Genomic DNA, 20,043 nt, shown 5'->3' with positions numbered 1-20,043 from the left:
AGCTGCCACTTATTATTGTAGCCAGTCAAAAGTGCCACACTCCATGGTACAGGCTTGGTTTTAGCTAATTTGTGCTTTCATAGGGTAAAGATTGTATCTTATAGACTGCAAAGATACAAAAATATTGTTGGAGTTGGAAATGTAGCCCCAGCTAGTTAGGCTACCACTAGTTAGTTAGCTAGCTAACCTAGCTAGCATGATACAATGCCGCCCTTCACAATAGCTAGCTACTAGCTACATATGAATTGTTTTATAGATTAATTGAGAGTGTCATATTGAGTGATTGGTGTTGGAGGGACAGCCAGAGTCAGATATGATCTGTAGTGTTTGTAGTGTTTGTAGCACTTGTTTTAGTTAGTAGGCTAAATGTGCCACAATCCTCAGAATAGACTTGTTTCTGCTAGGTATTGTTTCTTAAAGCTACAGACTTGGTTTATAAATGTGAACGCAAAGTTGAGTGACTAATGGAATGCACAGCCATAATCATACATGTTTTGTGGTGTGTAATTGCTAATCTATTAGTTGTCGCTGAGGCTTTGTTGTTTGCGGTGTGATTATTATATTTCCTGGACCTAATTTTGCAGCAGATGGAAAAAAAAGAAATTGGTCTCATGAGTCCTGCCTGGAACAGAACAGCATGATATATGGCAGAGGAAACTCTTTGTCTCTACAGCTGAAAAAAAGGCTAAAATGAGGAGGAAGGTATCTGTTATGTTCTCTGCTTATAGGTTCCTCAGAGGACCACCTCTATATCTCCTGCTCTGGTAAGGAAGAACTCTCCTGGGAATGGACCGGGAGGTCTCGGGCCAAGGCCCGGTTCTCATCTCATCCGAGCCAGGTATAAACAGACTACTCGAAACCTCGATCCCCTCCTCAGGGTATTCTGTATCATCAGGCTGATTAACATTTGTCCGTGCAGTTTTATAAATAGGCTTTTCTTCTTTTTCTGAACTGGCCTGACTCTTTGTCAGATTGATGAAAATGCTGTAAGGGTGAAAAGGCTAATTTGTATTATCAACAACGCCTGACAGCCTCTGGAAGCAAAAGGCCAATTACTCATTCAGCCCCACATGTAGCACCTTTAAGAGGCTGCTTATCTTTCTAATCACCTCTGGCTCATGGTTCTCCATTGCTGCAGTAACCCAGACCTGCGAGTTTCCTTGGAGACGGGTCTCCCCAGGACGAGCAGCGGGAGCTCCTCCAGCTCCAGCACACCCAGCTCCCAGGGCGGCTCCAGCGAGAGGAACCGGGTGGGAGGTAAGCAGCTCTCAGAGACCCACAGCGATTAGCCCTCTGAGCTAAACCCTCACTTTACCCTCATATTAAAACCCTGCAGCTGGAGGTGTGTACAGTCCTGATACAGGTGCAGGTTAAGTCAAAAGTATACCAGAAAAAGCAATGCTAAATTTACTGAATTGTAGCAAAATATACAAACATTTCAGTTTTGCATTACTTCTTCAATGTGTGATCAACAGTATGTAAAAATGTTACTCCTCAGGAAACTTAAGAGTGCTTTAAATTCTGTATTTAAAGCACACAACACTTGTAGTTTAAGTATGTTATATGTGATTTATTCAAATATGATTTAGATTAATGTTTCTATATAATAATAAAATAATATATAAAATAAGAATAAGAAAAAACAACTTTAGCTTTAAATTAGGCTTTAAAAAGTGTTTTTCTTTGTTATATTTAATATTTAATAAATGTTTTAAGCCACAGTTTAGGCCAAGACTAAGCTTAATCTGTGTCAATTCAGATTAAGCCAAATCCTGCACTACATTTTGCTCTTAATCGAAAATCTCAGTTCAGGCCAATTTCCAATACCCAAATTAAACCCTTGAGATTTAGGCAATGCCAAGTGTTTTAAATGTATTGCCATAATATTTTTTGTATTAAATATTATGAAATTACTGTTGGTACTGGCTTTAATATATTTATTCTGATCTTAAATGGGACATATTACGCAAAACTTATTTTGTATGGTTATATATTTCCACTTGGCCTCTATAACCAAAAAAAAAATCCATCCATTCGTTTTCTGTGAATCAGTTGAAAGAGCTGGGAGTGCCTTCAACCCCCACCAGAGCCCCGGCCATTATATCAGTTGAAGAGTCACCGTTTTGGTCATTTTGATTGAGAACATAGTACAAAGTACACAGCAGAATTAGCCAGCAGACTTCGTTTGAGGGAGAGATCTGTACCTGCTGTCAGTGGCAAGTCAGCAGATGAAGAAGTTAGGATGTTAGTGCTTTCAAATACTGTGTTTTGTGTTTCTATTGCAGTTAAGCATGAACTATATTGTTTGTGTTTTGCCATTTAGCACAAGCTCACACTAACATGTGGTAAACGCTCTGTGCTCTTTATGTGAGAGTGATTTTGTGCAAAGACCTTCATGAACATTTTATATAGCCCTTATATAAACATATACACCTTTTTTTAAACTTGTGTAAAAAGAGGTCTAATATGTCCCCTTTAACTTGAGGCAAATATGTAAACCAAATTTTAAAGTTGCAAATAACTGGAAACCAGTTTTCTCCTTTGTAAACATTAAATCACATCAGTATTTGAGTGTTCAGACTCTGTTTGCTCCTTGTGGTCAGCTGATTGTATGTGGTATCTGGTTTCCACAGGTTCTGGAAAACCTGAGGGTTCCCCAGCCATTTCCCAGGAGGCTAAACCCAAAACCCAAGAGGAGGGCAGGGAGGTGACCAGACCCAGCCGACCAGCGGTGAGTGATCCGTCCATTTCTTCATGTTTCTTCTATGGCTTAAGACAAGGCTGTCTTTATCGTTTTGTAACCATGTTCTGCATATTCTGGATATGAACAGGTGCTGCTGAGTCCCCTTCCATGGGGAATTTCATAATCATTGTGTCCTAGATCAACTGAAAGCTGCTGTTTTCTCTAAAAATATCTTCTGGAATTTATGTATGTACCATAGTGTATTTAGTAGTACAGAATCTGTACTGCATTTGATAATAATGGAGTATAACTGTAGAAAAAAGTCATCTATTATGCTGTTAATCAAATTGTTGGAACAATAGAAATCATATCACCCCTAGGCTTCATGTGGTATATTGCAGTCTGTCAGAATGTATGACAGGGAAAAAAGAAAAAATAGTTATGAGCTCTGTTCATAAATGTAATTTGTAATTTAATTTAATTCTGATTAGCTCAATCTAACTTTAATCACAGGTTTGAGTGAGAACAGCCCAATTTAATTCTGATTAGCTAAATCTAACATTAATTAAAGGTTTGAATAAGAACTGAAAGAAGAGCCTCACAATTACAGGGCTTACACTCAGATATTCAGAGTTTCTCTATATTGATTTTAGGTTAGAAACATTAACTTTTTTCATAATCAGTTCTAATCAGTTAATAAATCGCTGCAGCTCCACAACCGTTGGTGCAGTATCAGACTGTGCACCTGGTGGATTTCCGTGCTTTCTGCTTTGTGCCTCAGCTCTGTGCTACTAACCATTTTCTCATTTTCCATTTTCTTGCCTTCATCTATCTGTTCTTTCCACGCTCCTCTTCCAACTTTCTCTCTTTGTTGCTGATCCCTCAGAGTTATAAGAGAGCCGTAGATGAGGTTAGTGTGACCTTTGCCCTCTTTCTTTCTCTCCTTTTCTCTCTTTGCTCTATACTGCTTTTCTTTTTTCTTTCTCTCTTTCCTTCTTTTTCATTATTCTGTGCTTTTTTTTCTTCTCTTTTTATTTCTCTCTGTCTCTCTGACCCCATTTACACCTGGGCACTTCATTCATCAGGAGTGTCAGGATTGCATCTGGATAAGACCACATATAAATGCAAGTGTAAATACAAACAAGATGCATTTAAAATAGATAAAAATCTGATCAGGTAATCCATTCACTTCAGGATGATCTGAGATCAGAGATGTTTAGTAACGTGTTAGTTCACTGCTATATGTAAGTACTGAAATACTGTATAACATTTTTTGTCTACTGGACTATTTTACTTCACTATATATTTTCAATGAGTTTAATACTTTTACTCCAATACATTTTTATGGGCTGCGTCATTAATCGTTACAATTATGATAAAAATGTTCTAAATCATTTCAAACCAGTAGATTTAGTCAGAGCAGTAGATGCTCTCTCTGCACTGTCACCGGGTTTGATGAAGCTGCTGATCATTGAGTGAATCAAGAGATCAAGCTGATCTGATAAAAAGACCTCGTTGATCCCGTTCTGCCTTTAGCTCTTAGAACTTTCCACTGCTTTCTGTAATACTACATAACACTGTACTGTACCTTTACTTTCAGTACTTGAGTAGTAAAATAAACTACTAGCTATACTTAAAAAATGTGTAATACTTAAGTGGAGTGCTTTTAAAAAGAACCTTCAACTTCTACTAAAATCACATTTTTTAAAAGAGCAATTTTACTCAAGTTTGTATATCTAGTACTTAATACATGTCATACATACAAGTTATAGCAGTGTAAACACATCGATCTTTGTAAGACTTATTTTACTATTAAAACTCCTCCAAGTATAACTAAAACTCCTTCACAAACAGTATGTAATTGCTGTGTTAATCAGTGTAAACCATTTTTTTTCAATGTGGACTACCTTTTCCTAAAAAGGAAAATTATTTAAAAATGTAAATTTTGAGACAGCAAACATCTTTAGCACAGCACAGAAAGAGACAAGAGAAGAGAAAAGATAAACAACGGGTTGCTGCATAATTTTGTATACATTTTGTCCCACACAGCAATCAGATTTCAGTCTTACTAACTTGACTACTAAGTGTAAATGCATAATTATATATAATGCATAAGTATCAGGAGACAAGTCATGTAAAGTGACCAAGTGGGGTCTCTTTCTCTCTCTTTCTATTTCTATTCTATTATCTCTGCCCTTTTCTCTTGTTCTATCTTCTTTCCTTAATATCCTTTTTTATTCTTCTTTTTCTTTCATGCTTCTCTCTTTCTCTCGCTGTGTCTTTTCCACTTTCCCACCTCCTCTACCCTCAAATTTCGACACTTGTTCACAGTCATTTTCTCACTCTCTCTCTCTCTCTCTCTCTCTCTCTCTGTCTCTCATTCACTCACTCTCGTCACTCTTTTTCTCTCTTTCTGTCCTTGCTTCACGTCACTTTCCTTTTTCTCTGTTAGTAATAAATGAACTGGCTGCTGCTCTCCTCCACAGGCTTCTTCTACACACACTCTCTCACACACACACATGCACACGCACCATGTCAGTCACCTTCATTAGTTGCCCATTTCGGCGTCGCTCTAATTCGACACACTCTTTCACAGTCTCAATAAATCCCTGACACTATCTCCGGGTTCTGACTGTTACCTTGGCAACAGTGCTCTCCGGGTGAGAAGAGGAGGAGTGTGTTTGCTTAACCTAAAGACGCAGTGTTCCTGGGTTTGGGGAAAATGCCCCCTCTGGAACAGTGCAGTCAAATACTGATAGATAGATAGAGTTGACAGTATATGCAGCCTGATTCAGCAATGGGGGGTTTTACATATATCTGGAGATGTGGGTCACCACAATTTCCTAGATGTCCACAGCTCTACAGGGTTTAATGGTTTCCTGACTCTTAACACACTGATTTCCTAATTAAGGAGCTTGTAATGAGCTAGACGAGTTTCTTTTATAATTGTGTTAACTTGAGGATGTGTTAAACACTAAACCCTTTCATTGGGCTGCTGGGAATCTAGACTGATGTCATGTTCATTTCATTAGATCTTTCTTTTTCACTTATCTACTTTAATAATTGACCTATTCATGCCCTGTCCACTAAAGCTGGAGGTATACTTGCTGTTAGCTATGTCATTGCGTTTGCATCATGGCTGTCCTGCGTATCCTGCGTCTGTTAATTGCACTAGTTTTGTAGTTTTGGGTTGCAATGATAAGTTGATATAATCGACAATGTCAATCATTTAAATTTGTCGACTACAAATTTTATTGTCGACTAGTCTTTACTTTGTAAAAGAACTGCATTACACAAAGTGCTGGGAACAGAAGTGCAAGAGCAGAAGTGTAAATTTACACAGTTTATTAGTGTCTCCAACAGTGCCCAAACTCAACAGATTACATATTCAATCAGTAAATATCAGTACGTTCCACGTTTAAACAACATCCAGACATTTAAATGTCTTTTGAATTTCATGTTCAGCTGTTTCTATTCTTTTTAGAGATGGAGGACATGGCAGAAGTAATCGCTGACTAATCAACTAATCGATAAAATAATTATCAGATTGGTTGACTACCAGAATAATCATTAGTTGCAGCCCTATAGTTGTGTGCGTCTTCAAGAAATTAACAGGACACGTACATGAGATGCAGTACCCACAAAAAAACACTTAAGTGCAGTTAGCAGTGTCAACGTGACAGAATGTTTTGAAGAACGGCTTCCTGCAACTGTATGTTGTGTCTTTTTGCTGCAGTGGCAAGTGGGAGCCTTCAGTAACACATTTAGCACATATGTCAGCTCTTATGCTCACATTGCAGCCAGTTGTCTACGGGAGCACATGGCCAAACAGCAAGTATATCTCTAGCCTATTGCTCTGTTTTTAAGCTGCTGTTTTGAGGTTAAAGTAAAAAAAAATAGAATTTCACACATCTGGCTGTTTTTGTCATATCTGAAATCAACTCATATTTGTGTAAAATGTGAAAAACTCATGTGTAAAACTCATGTTCCTCATAGGGGAAGTAGGGTAAAGATTATTTTGCTTGGTAACACTACTAACTGGATACCCCTCTCGATATCCTCAGTGCTTAGAGTTTGAGAGCATTTTACATGTGGTTGATTTCAAACAGTACAGAATGTTTCATCGTAAAAGAATCAAAATATCAAAGATGGGCTGATTGATATTAGAACCCCAAAACACTGATAAGTCCATCTCTAAGTTTTTTGTGTAAAACATGATCTATTGCTAATATGAGCATCAGTTAACATACAACATATTAAACCAAGCACACCCAGAATCTGCCCTGGGTTTATACTGGGTTTGTGACAACATTTTTCATAAAAAGTGCTATTTAAATAAAACTGGATTAAATTAAACAATTATTTCTTATTGCTACTTATCATGAATTTGGAATAAGTTGTATAAGTGCCCTAAGCTTAAATATCAAAATTTCTATATAATTTGTGGCACTGATCTGTTTATTAAAATTAGTAAAGGTCTATACAGGTCCACCTCAGTAAAACAGTAGCTTGATAACAGCAGAGTGGAGCATGAATAGGTCAGTTCTAAGTCTGATGAAGTATAAAGAGTATGTGGATCTCAGTGGAAATGTAGTTTCTCAGTGGCTTTTCTTTCTGTCTGGCTGCCTGGGCATCAGGAGGAACTGGTAAGAGGTGCAGGCTGGTAGGGCTGACCCCGACTAACCTTCCTGCATGTCTTAAAAGTGGCCTAAACAGCCACTCTGCTTTATGGTCCTGGTCTTCTTGCGTTCTCTCTCTTTTGTGCACGAGGCTGCCCTCCACGTTTTAGCATCATTTGCAGAAATGATGGCTGCATTGATGTATTTTTCTCCCTTCTTGTCAAGACTTAATTTTGCTAGCTCTGTTTACCACTTTGTTTCTGTCTGTGAAATTCTTGGTTTATGAAATTAATAAAATATTCCTGCTCCAGATGTAGAAAATATATACCTACTGTTTTATTGCCTCTACTAACAGATTAATCACAGTTGTGTGTTGTATCATTTTCTTTACTTTAGCCTTTTCTTCTCTAGGTCTTTGAGGAGGGTTTGTTAGTAGAGGTTAGGTTAGGCTCAGATAAAAGTCGATATTGATGTATTGATTGTTTCTGTGGACTCTGATCATCAGGACCTCACTGCTCTGGCCAAAGAACTCCGGGAGCTGCGCTCCAACGAGGAGACCAACCGGCCGCCTGTCAAAGTGACCGACTACTCATCGTCCAGTGAGGACTCAGAAAGCAGCGAGGAGGAGGAGGGAGAGGGCGGAGCTCATGATGGAACGGTGCCAGTTAGCGATATCCCACGCATCATGTAAGACTTTCATAGATTGTTATATGTGGCTAATCATGACAGTGCATGAGTTATAGGATGATTTTAAGAGATTTCAGTTGAGCATAATCAATTCCAACAATATTTAATTATTAAAGTATCAGTGAAGTCTTTGTTCAAAACTAAATTCGGAAGCTATTTCAAATGCAACAATTAAAACAAAGCATTGTATTGTCCATATTCTAATTCTATGGAAATGAAATTTTGACACATGAACCTCAAAAGAAAAAAAAAGGATAATATAAAACATATAATATATTGATAAAAAGGGAGCTTTGAGCACACATCACACCCAAGGTAATGTTGGTTAGCACAGGCGTCTTTTAGATGATGTCTCGGAGCCGAGTCGCTGATCTTTTCTCTGATGACAGAGTTGGCTACTCTGTAATGCATTTTGCAGCATTTGCAGCATTTTAAAAATGTTGGATGTTGGTGGTGGATATCCATTTAAAATAATAAATAAAGACAAGACAAGGCCTGTGAAAAACTGAATATCATCTTATTTTGTCCTCTTAACAGGCCATCAGCTGGCCAAGGTGTCAGTGAAACATTTGGTGGAATGGTTGGCCAGGAAGATGCCCATGAAGAGTCCTATGGAAACAACTCGAAAGACAGCACCCTGATGATGAGAGAGGTAAGAATCAGGGGAGCTTCAGAAGCATCCCTAAACTCCAGACAGTACTTCCTACACTCATTCGTTTGGTGTGCCACTGTTTCATTTCTCTTAAGTTTGTCTAATTTGTTCATCCTCTTTATCCTCAGTTATTATAAGTTGGTGTTTAAGTTCAGTTCAGTCACCTTCTTGATTTTCCAGCACCTTCACCATGTTTCTGGGGGAGAGGGAGGGGTCTTACGGCTTGTGCTGACAGGGGGGAGGGCACGCTCCTGGCGTACTGGCAGTGCTTGGGGCTCAGCACTAGCATAGCCCATCTCTCTCTGTTCCTCTTCTACAGATGTTTGGGGAAAGAAAGCGCTCGGGTCATGCCGAGAGCAACGGTTTCCCTGGTAACGCCAATCTTCCCGATCTAGTGCAGCAAAGCCACTCCCCCTTGGCCACGCCCAGCGAAGGCCCGGGTCGCCACTCCAGTCTGCATGCGCAGGACCTGCACACTGTGGCTGAAGTAGGTGACGGTGCAGCCTGTCCGAGCCACCCCCCCAACCCTTAAACCTTAACTCTAACCCAACCCAACCCTCTAACCATCACCATCCAGTCCAGTCCAAACAAAACGCATATTTATCTGGCTATGTCTTCTGGCTGTAGACTCAGGGGTGCCCTGCTCTCGTCCAGTTCCAGGCTCTTGTCACTTCCTTGTCCCATCCTTGCCTTTCTAAGCACTGTTTCCTTTGCTGGCAGGCTTTGTTTTTCTAATTACTCTTTTCTTCACTTTTACATTAATGCTTATTTATGAGTCATCTATAAATGCATGAACCAATGAAACCAATGGCCATTGCATTTATGTACGATGCTCTTTTACATGCCTTCTGAAACTTCCCTTGATTTACTTTCACTACATTCTTTCTTTAACCTCTTTTTTGTGCTTTCATGAGGCCTAACCTTCTAAAAATGTCTGGATTCACCTGTTGATTTACATGTTTACATTATACGCATGTTGGCATATGGTAACACAGACTGTCTCCAGCTGTTTACTCTTTAAGTTGCCGTCCATCATGTGAGAACTCTAGCTGCGTATACAGATGTGGGTTTGTCTTTTTCACGTTGGTCTCTGTTCGGCAGTACGGGAGCGGGTCCAAAGCCTCGTTCACTCCATTTGTGGACCCGCGGGTGTATCAGACCTCGCCAACTGATGATGATAATGAGAACTCCGCCTCAGGTTAGCACCTTTTATTGAGTTCATTTATATGTATCTATTGTATTTATGTACTGTATTCATTATTGGGGATTATAAGATGTTGTTTCAATTTAATATTTTGGCACACTTTGTGAGGCAATGTATAACAAAATGTATGAAATTGACTTAAATGACTTTCCAGATTGGATATGAACTTTCTGGGGTAGTATATCTCAAGGTTGTAAAAACAGCTGTGGTGTGGATTGGTCCAATGATGTTTTGATGTCAATGATGAATTAATTAAATGAACTATTATGAAGAAATACATATGGAATTATTTATTAACAAACAAAAAGGTGTTAAACAAACCAGAATAGCTTTCTTTTAAGTAGCACCTCTTGCTTAGATGCACATCTTGCCCATTTCCTACTTAGTTTTATGAGGTAGAGTCATCTGGAATGGCTTTCAGTTAACAGCTGTGCTGAATTTGTCAAGAGTTAATTACTTAAATTTCTTGCACCTTAATGTGTTTAAGAGCATCATTTGTAAAGTTGTGAAGAGGTAGAGTTGGTATACAGTGAATAGCCCTATTTGAGTAATGTTCTAATCTATATTATGACAAGAGCTACTCAACTAAGCAAAGAAAAAAATACTTTAAGAAACGAAGGTCAGTCGATCCGAAACATTTCAAGAATTTTGAATTATCCTCAAGCCTATCAAAAATGTAATTTTGGAACTGGCTCTCATCAGGACTGCCCCAGAAAAGAAAGATCAAAAGTTACTCAGAGTTACCAGCCTCAGAAAATACAAGTTAACAGCCCAACTAAATGCTTATTAGAGTAATTTGGTTTGTTTAACACCTTAAAGTTACTAAGAGATTTCTTATGTGTTCATTAATAGTCTGGATGAATTCAATATTAATCTACAATGTAGGAAAAAAAGACGAAAAAGAAAACATTGAATAAGAAGATTTGCCCAAACTTGTCTGGGACTGTAGTTCATGTATCATGTAGTATCATGAGAGAATATTTTCTTATTGTCTTTGTCCCAGATCCCTACGAAAGCAACAATATGTAACATTTTCCTAAACAGGTTCCAAATAATTGCTATTCTGCACTGCTAACTGTGGGCAAGACAAAGCTAGCAAAAAGTGTATAACACTGCATATTCAGTCATATTAATGCAAAATCTGGTAGTCTACCTCATCCGTTTGATTGTTCAACATAACAGTATCCTGTTGTTGAGCGAAAGCTTTCCTGACTGAGCAAGTGATTTTCAGTGCGTTCAATCTGTCAATCTTACATTATTTTACTCATCTTATTCAACTAGGCAGTTATTAATGCAGAATCTTTTATCTGTAAATATTGAAAAATGGACAATACATCACATCACATGAAGAGGACTTGACAGTTGCCTTTGTCAAGCCTGTATATTATTTGTACTGCAGCATCAACCTTATAGCTCAAGTTTAACAGAGTCAAACCCCAAACATTTCTTAGCTGAATGACTGTGTTCTGGTGTATAGGGGGAAACTATGTAAATTATACTTTTTGCTGAACCGGGAGTTTTTTCCCCCTTCTTTCCTGCTGCAGCTCTCTTTGCTGATGAGCTGTTGAGGCAGGAGCAGGAGCAGGAGCAAGCTCGGCTTAATGAGGCACGCAAGATCTCTGTGGTCAACGTCAACCCCACCAACATCAGGCCGCACAGCGACACGCCCGAGATCCGCAAATACAAAAAGCGCTTCAACTCCGAGATCCTGTGCGCTGCTCTGTGGGGTGAGCCTGACTGCAGACATGAAACTCTACTGCTATGCTCCATATCTTCACTCTCGCTTTATTAACCTGTACTGCTGCTACTCTGTGGTGTAGGGGTGAACCTCTTGGTTGGAACTGAAAACGGCCTGATGTTGCTGGACCGCAGCGGTCAGGGCAAGGTCTATAACCTCATCAACCGACGCCGCTTTCAACAGATGGACGTGTTGGAGGGCCTCAACGTGCTGGTCACCATCTCTGGTAAGACACAATAAATGCTTACAGAGTTAACCCATTGAAGTTGAGACATAACAATTATGTGTTTCATTTGCATAGTATTGCCTTTTTCATACTCTGCTAAAAAATATCTTATCAAGTGAAATGATCTTATTATTTTACTCTAAAAAGCAGTTGCTTAATATAAGCATATCAGTTTACATATATTTTGTCTATTTTCAATGGAGTTTTTGCAGCAAAGACTCTTAATAGTATGAAGGCCAGTATAAATATACAAAAATGAACAAGGACACAAGAGCACAGAGTCTGGTAGACATAACAGGAGACAAATACATACATATAAATAGCATTCAAGGCAATCCAAGGCAAATAATCACAAAAGTAACAGGAGGACTAGTCAAAACATTAAAGGTAGAGGTCAATTTCAAAGAAGAAAGTAACCATAATAATATGGAGGGAAAATGGGAAAAAGAACAATTAAAATATGAAGTTTAAAGGGATACTTTAAGCTGGACAAGGAAGAGATGAAAGAGCAGTCTGGACCTTGAATTTAGTTTTCAATACAGGATTTTTGGCCTTGCTGGAAATAGTTAATGTAACTCATTGGCGATGTGGTGTCTACCACGCGTCACATGACTGGAAACTGGATTCAAGATCAAGATTTAAAGACTTCTGCACTGTAGTTTTAATAATTTATAAACAGGTGTAACAATTAATGAATTGTTCTGTATTTAAGTATTTAAAAGCAAATAATTGTGCATTGTACGAAACATTAACATTCATTTAACTAATTGTTTTTGTCAGACAAATATTCAAAGTTTTTAAACAAACATTATGAAAGTAAAAGTAATGAAACTATCAGTAAAAAATAAATAATGATTTACAGCAATCCATTATGGTTGAATATGTATTATGAATATGTATATATATTGAATATGCCTATTCTCTTTCTTTTCCAGGCAAAAAGAACAAGCTGAGGGTGTACTACCTGTCGTGGCTCAGGAACAGGATACTCCACAATGATCCTGAGGTGGAGAAGAAGCAGGGCTGGATCACAGTAGGAGATTTGGAGGGCTGTGTTCATTACAAAGTTGGTAAGTGTCATGGTTCACGGTGTTTTACAATTTAAAATATTTATACACTGAAAAAAAACTGCTGTGTAATGCATAAACACAATTCCAGACTAAATAATAGTGATGTAATATTATTTTTATTCTTTATTTAAGTGGAAAAGATTTAATGCATTTAGGGCTCACACCTATCTCTTTGCATTTGAAAGTGAAATATGAGCGGATCAAGTTCTTGGTGATTGCCTTGAAGAACGCTGTGGAGATTTACGCCTGGGCTCCCAAACCGTACCACAAATTTATGGCTTTTAAGGTGAGAGACTCGTGAGGATTGGTTCTCTCTGATGTGAGATTTTTGTCAGTATCCTCCGCTGTCAGATCATTTGGAATGAGTCGTTTTCTTTCAAAGATTGTAGCTGTCAAATCAGTTCAGACGATATCTGATATCTTCAGCTGCTGCTTCATGAAATGCAGTTAGAACAGCCTTACAGGCACAGATACTGCAGTAACACATTGCTGATGTGGTCTGTTTCTCTGTCTCTCTCTCTCTGTCTCTGTCTCTGTCCATCACTTATTTTTCTCGACCTTCCCCTCCAAAGTCTTTCACAGATCTGCAGCATAAGCCTCAGCTGGTTGACCTGACTGTTGAGGAGGGCCAGAGGTTAAAGGTTATCTATGGCTCCAGCGTTGGCTTTCATGTCATAGATGTTGACTCTGGGAACCCGTATGATATCTACATCCCATCCCACGTAAGTGACGGTGGGCTGAGTAGAGGAGATTTCCCTTTTCTCAGCCTCAGGGGTCAGGGCGGGTGATCTCCTCCTCTTCCTCCTCCTCCTCCTACACAAGGACACTGTACTAAAATCTATTGGTATATGGTTAAAATTAGCATATTCTAGTATATATATTTATATATATATTTATATATATATATTGAGTATAATGTATTAATATCACTATTGATACTAATAGCACTAATATAATACAATAACTATAACTGTATTTGTAGCATAGATAAGATACTACATTAGTAGATAAGTGGTTATGAAGTTTGTAATGTTTTTGGAATCTGCATATATGTAACGTCTGTTTGCTTTTGTAAAAGGTTATAGTAATAGAAAAAAAGACATACCAGTCAAAAGTTTGGGTACACCTAATTTACAGTTTTTCCGTAACGTTTAAAATGAAGTTAAAGTGAAATTATTTTATTCCTTCCATCAAGTGCTCAACAATTTAAAAAAGAATACCAGATGAATGCCCCTCAGTATGTTCATTTTTGCTCTGAGTGACTCAAAATTCAAATCCCACCTTGTGTTGCCCCACCATCAACGTATCAAAGCTGATGTATCAAAATTGGGGATCTGTCGTTTTCTTCACAGCAGGTTGGCAACCTGGCAATGCTGCTCTGGCAGCAGTTCAAAAAGAGGTGGTGGCTGGCTTCACATGTACTTATGTGAAAAGGCATGTGGTTGTTCTCACCCCTAGTGTCAGGAAGTGATGGGGAATTCATAGTAAGCGGCTGTGATAATTGGCTTGGCTAAATTTAAGGGGGAAATGGGAAAATTGAAAGAAAAAATGTTAACTTCGTTTGGTATAGCAGTTTAGTTGTTTGGTTGCTATATAATACCATACGTGTAATTATGGAAAAACAATTAAAGAAATGATTGGAAACCTGAGTGGATAGATGGTGCTCTCTCTCCCCTCATCAATATGATTGATGCTACATTATTGCATACATGATATTATGAAACAAAAACTATGGAAGGAAATCTGCGAGTGTGTTAAAACTTTCGACTGGTACTAAAACATCTAATCCACAGTAGGCTATACAGCTCTGGAAAAAAATAAGAGACCACTTAAAATGATGGATTTCTTTGATTTTACCTAATTGAAAACCTCTGGAATATAATCAAGAGGAAGATGGATGATCACAACCCATCAAACCAAGCTGAACTGCTTGAATTTTTGCACCAGGAGTGGCATGAAGTTATCCAAAAGCAGTGTGTAAGACTGGTGGAGGAGAACATGCCAAGATGCATAAAACATCCACCAAAAAATCCACCAAATATTGATTTCTCTCTCTTAAAAAAATATGAATATGAACTTGTTTTCTTTGCAAATATTTGAGGTCTTAAAAGCTTTGCATCTTTTGTTATTTCAGCCATTTCTCATTTTCTGCAATTAAATGCTCTAAAAATGACTATATTGTTATTTGGAATTTTTGAGAAATGTTGTCAGTAGTTTATAGAATAAAACAAGGTTCATTTTACTCAAATATATACCTATAAATAGCAAAATCAGAGAAACTGATTCAGAAACTGAAGTGATCTCTTCATTTTTTCCAGAGCTGTATTTACTTAGAGCAAAACATTTCCCCGATCTACGACCTTTGACCAACCAAAAAAAAAAATACATAGGTCTGATAAAGTGAACCAAAGCACCCACAGTGTGGCAGCACCGGGAAAGTGGTGGATGGTACGCAGCAGGTTTGTTGTGGTCAGTTGATGGTGCTGAAGAGAGTGGGGGGCTTTATTGTTGCAGCAGTTTCTCACAGGGAGGATTGCCGGCGGGACAGCAAGGGGAGAGCGTCACCAGCAGAGGGGAATGTTATATGCACTGCCACTCGTACTTGTCACCAGAGGCTCATCTGCCCAACCACCCCTTCCCCCTTCCCCCCCGTGTTCCCTCCCCCAGATTCAGGGCAGTGTCACCCCCCACGCGATTGTGGTGCTCCCCAAGACCGACGGGATGGAGATGCTTCTGTGTTATGAAGATGAGGGGGTCTATGTGAACACTTACGGCAGAATCACTAAAGACGTGGTGCTACAATGGGGAGAGATGCCCACCTCTGTTGGTAGGTTGTGGTTGTTTCTTTCATTGGACACAAACCGCCCCTGTTCTCCTTTCAGAACCCTGTCGCCCAGCTGCTAGGATTGCCCACCCCCTGAGCCCAGCACTTCCTTTACTAAACCCCTCACTCCCTGAGCAAACATACATTAGCCTCAGTGAACACATCAGTACATGAGAATTATTCTAAATGCATGTTTTCATATCCAGTCCAAACACCTAATGGTCCTGGCTAGGGTTGCACCAACAGGGCGTATGTCTGGTGATATGCTGAACTGCTACACATAACACCAGAAATAGGTTGTAAACTCAAGATTAGTTCACACTACAGGGTAAACAGCAATCCAGTTTGTAATGTTCAGGGAGTATTAGTTGGAGTTCTGCGCTTAATGAGTGCTTTTATTTAACAACTGTAACTTGTAGCTCATATTTTGACGTTAAGTACTGCTGCACCCCAAATTATGAAAAAACAACCGATCAATTTAGCCAATTCAATAACGCCAGACCGAATGGAGTGACGCTAGCAAACAATAATCTCACTGAGTACCGAAGCCGTAGTAGTATAAACAGTCCATGTTCGAAACCAAAAGACAGTCCAACCAAACATCAAATCCAAAAGGGGCAAAACAAGAGACATAAACTGATAAACCAGAAAGTAGGGTCGTAACGAAAAGGCACTAGAAGAACACCTGAGAAAACGCTTAGTATGCAACCAAAGTCGACAATACCTCGCGAAGATAGTTTACATAATGCAGCCGTAAATACAAAATACATGATGAGCATAACCCGGAACTTCCTCAGAACACAGGTGAATCTGAGCGTCGGAGCGTAACGTGATTGGGCGAAGGAGAACGACTGACGGTGAGGTCATAAACCATAGGATTCTGGGAAATAGAGTCCAGAGGTGTGGGAGGAGAGTCAGGCGGCGTGACATTACTTAGATAACACTGTAAGATTTTTGCTATTTAAATAGCCAGCATGCTACCTTTTTCATTATTGCCATTTCTATTTAGCATATAAAAATATGAGTTTAGCATCCAAGTATCTTTGAAATGGTAGTGATTTCTTAAAAATATGACCAGTTGAGTAATTATAACCTATTGGTGCAACTTTCCTCAGCCCTCCCCTTCACATGTTAGTGTTTTCTCTAATCTAACACGCACACACACACATACACACACACACACACACACACACTTCACCTCAGGAACCATAATTTAGTAGTTTAGTAAAAAGTATTCACAGCAGGAAGTAATTCTGGACCAGGGTTGGAAAGGACTACTTTTTATTGGGAATAGTGGGAATCTCCACTCTTTTCCTTCACCAGACCATTCACACTTACAATCTGTCCTGTTCCCCTCGTTTCCTTGCACTGTCTCCCACACTCCAGCCTCCAGTTCACCTCCCAATCCTGGCACAGTGTGCAATAGTGGTGATGGTGGTGTGTAAGTGTGTGTGTGGAATCATTTTCTTGTGTTTAGTTTATGTTTCTTCCTCTTTATTTGAAACATGCAGTGTGTAGCTAACTCTGTTAACTGACACTGGCTTCAGCACTCCATGCGTTTCTGTTTTATGCAGTTTCATTTTGACATGTCTTCATATTCTCTGTGTGAATCTGTAACATATCTAACTGTCTATATATGTACTTGAAACTTCAGATTCATCTTCTATAGTAGAACATTTACAGTGAAGCAGGATAAGAGCTTGAGCTTAATGGATCCTGAAAGATGCTAATTTATCTGCATCTTTAAAGATCCATTGTAGATCTGTAAGGGACCACCGTCAGAGAGCTGAAACATGCTGATTCTAGATTAACGTTTAGGGTGTCTTTGTACAACTAATGATCATATGTTTAATGATCTACTCTCGTGTCTTGGGTCTACAGTGTTAATTTTTAGCATTTTGATGTTTGTTTGTTCTCATCATGAATGTGAATGTTCTGGTTTATTTTATGTCAGTTATGTAATTTATTGCCAATGCTGAGGGTCCGATTCAGACTGAACAGCTGCCCTTCCTAAAAATTCTAAAATTAATAACCTATCCGTGTTCTGCCTGCAAATGTGCTATTTTGTTAGAGCCACTGTGAGCCTGGACAAGCTTTACAGAATGTGAGCAGAAATTCCTCTCTAGCTATAGGAGCATGTTGTTGGTCACAGACTGTAGTGTGTTTGTTTCTATACATACTTTATTATCCTCCTTTCACCCTGTTCTTCAATGACCAGGACCCCACAAGATAGACCACCACAGAACATGTATTATGTATTATAGTAACTGCGGTGCTAAGAATGACCCACATCCCAAATACAGTGATACCTGCTCTCTGGTGGTCCTGACCATTAAAGAACAGGTTACAAGGGGGATAATAAAGTATTCAGAGAAACAGAAACAGGACTGCAGTCTGTAATTATAGCACTACAAACTGCTCCTACTTGGTAGAGTTGGTCAATTGTTGTCTATACAAATAGAATACCACCAATTTCAACCAATTTTGAACTAATCAGTAGCATTTTGTAAATATAACATATATGTTTATTGTAGGAAATGTTGATTGGATACTAAAACAAAGAAGATCTTAAATATATGATTTATGCTTTTCTGTAGAGAGTGAAATGGATAGGTTTATTATCCAAATAACGGAACCCCAAATAGCAGTTTGGCAGAATTAGAACTAATAGAAATTAAAACTACTAAATGACAACAGTGTTAAAGGTGTGGGTGGATGGATGGATGGATGGATGGATGATGGATGGATGGATGGATGGATGGATGGATGGATGGATTATTCATCCCAGAGGGAAATCTGGACATCCAGTAGCAGCAGGTACAAGCAAGATATATAGAAGCAAGATATAGATATTAAAATTACAGTCTTAGACATTTTTTTATATATTAAGTTCTTTTAAGCTGATAAAATTTGTTATCATTATTCTGAAATGCTTGTCCAAAGAAAACACACATTTACAGGTAGAACATGGACAGATAATAGTAGCCTGTTCATTGTTTCTGTACTCAGAACATAATAATAGTTTAAAATACACATCCCTCCAGTATTTGTATGCCAAACCTCTTGTGATCTGCCTTGTTAGACCAGTAAAATCAGTTTTTATTGTCAGCATCTCTGTAGTTACATTGCATAATTTTCAGGGAGGTTTTCTGAGGACTGATAACACATGATGATCTTAGATAAGGTAACCTCATACTGAGTGCTTTAGTGTTGTTGATCACTTTTACTAATTGCAGAATAGAAATGAGAGAAAAAAAGTCTGGCAAAAGATGCCCTAATCATTACTGATTCCGAACAGGATCTATTTTTGAGCCTCAGAAACTGCTGCAATAATTACCTCCTGATGGTGTGGGGTGCCTAGGGCAAGCCTGTCTTTTTCCGGTCATGGCCGGTTTGGGGTTGCTGTTGGCCGTCAGAAGTCGTTGAGGAATGGGGTGTTTCTCACTAACATGTAGTGTTTGTATTTGTAACGAGAGTCAGCACTCTCCTGTCACATGTCCTGTTGTCCTGTCCCCTTCCCCGCTCTGCAGCCTACATCCACTCCAACCAGATCATGGGCTGGGGAGAGAAAGCCATTGAGATCCGTTCAGTGGAAACGGGACACCTCGACGGAGTTTTCATGCACAAGCGAGCTCAGCGATTGAAGTTCCTCTCCGAGCGAAACGACAAGGTCAGTTATCATTCACAGGGTTCTTGAAATAGTAAAATCCCTTGAATTTAGCTGATCTGATTTAGTTGGTTCAAACATTATGGACATTTGACACCAATTTTAGTTGTTCAAAATAGGTCAAAATGAATCATAAAAAATCTTTTAAAAAACTTGAAAATTGATATGGTAAAACATTTAACAGCAGAACATTCAGTGTATAAACATGCTTATACTGTTTACACTCTGCATTAACAAACACATATAATCTTTCAGGTTTCATTCTAATTTTCTTTGAATTTCACTTAACAATCTTAATCTCAACCATCTCAATGTTTCTATGAATAGATTTGTGAATATACAAAACAGAAATACAAAAAAAACACATATCCAATCATGAAAAACATATTTTACATCGCCAATAAAATCTGACAAAAGTCTCATGAACAGTTCGTAACATTTGGCTCAGAAATGCACAAACGTGATTTTTCGACTTGTTATGGCTACTACACCTGCGCAGGTCTCTTACAGACCAGCACGCTGACTCTCCACCACTCTCCACACAAGAAGCAAGCTAATTGGGTCTTTTTGTAGAAAGGCCAGATTTTAGCCTTAATTAGCCATAATTAATGTTATAAGAACTCCCATTCCTACAGTAGCCAGTGACCTGTGTCCTCATTAAAAAGTTACAGAT

General features: G+C 38.7%; 1 protein-coding gene across 9 annotated transcripts in view; it reads left to right on the top strand.

The window, feature by feature from the left end:
* Positions 1 to 20,043, top strand: part of tnikb (TRAF2 and NCK interacting kinase b) — a 106,452-nt gene that overhangs the window by 81,081 nt on the left and 5,328 nt on the right. For 4 of the 9 annotated variants that reach the window (XM_049463032.1, XM_049463016.1, XM_049463030.1 and 1 more), the window contains 15 exons: positions 729 to 838; positions 1,139 to 1,257; positions 2,634 to 2,731; positions 3,570 to 3,593; positions 7,808 to 7,989; positions 8,527 to 8,641; positions 8,961 to 9,128; positions 9,743 to 9,839; positions 11,390 to 11,572; positions 11,666 to 11,809; positions 12,745 to 12,879; positions 13,065 to 13,165; positions 13,452 to 13,601; positions 15,547 to 15,706; positions 19,234 to 19,373. In XM_049463032.1, the coding sequence (XP_049318989.1) occupies positions 729 to 838; positions 1,139 to 1,257; positions 2,634 to 2,731; positions 3,570 to 3,593; positions 7,808 to 7,989; positions 8,527 to 8,641; positions 8,961 to 9,128; positions 9,743 to 9,839; positions 11,390 to 11,572; positions 11,666 to 11,809; positions 12,745 to 12,879; positions 13,065 to 13,165; positions 13,452 to 13,601; positions 15,547 to 15,706; positions 19,234 to 19,373 (1,926 nt within the window). The remainder of the gene's footprint in view (positions 1 to 728; positions 839 to 1,138; positions 1,258 to 2,633; positions 2,732 to 3,569; positions 3,594 to 7,807; positions 7,990 to 8,526; positions 8,642 to 8,960; positions 9,129 to 9,742; positions 9,840 to 11,389; positions 11,573 to 11,665; positions 11,810 to 12,744; positions 12,880 to 13,064; positions 13,166 to 13,451; positions 13,602 to 15,546; positions 15,707 to 19,233; positions 19,374 to 20,043) is intronic. The other 5 variants (XM_015601138.3, XM_015601137.3, XM_007232667.4 and 2 more) reach the window with 3 other exon arrangements.

This window comes from Astyanax mexicanus, chromosome 1 (assembly GCF_023375975.1).
Source record: "Astyanax mexicanus isolate ESR-SI-001 chromosome 1, AstMex3_surface, whole genome shotgun sequence".
Classification (NCBI taxonomy): domain Eukaryota; kingdom Metazoa; phylum Chordata; class Actinopteri; order Characiformes; family Acestrorhamphidae; genus Astyanax; species Astyanax mexicanus.
This window is presented reverse-complemented; position numbering and strand designations above follow the sequence as displayed.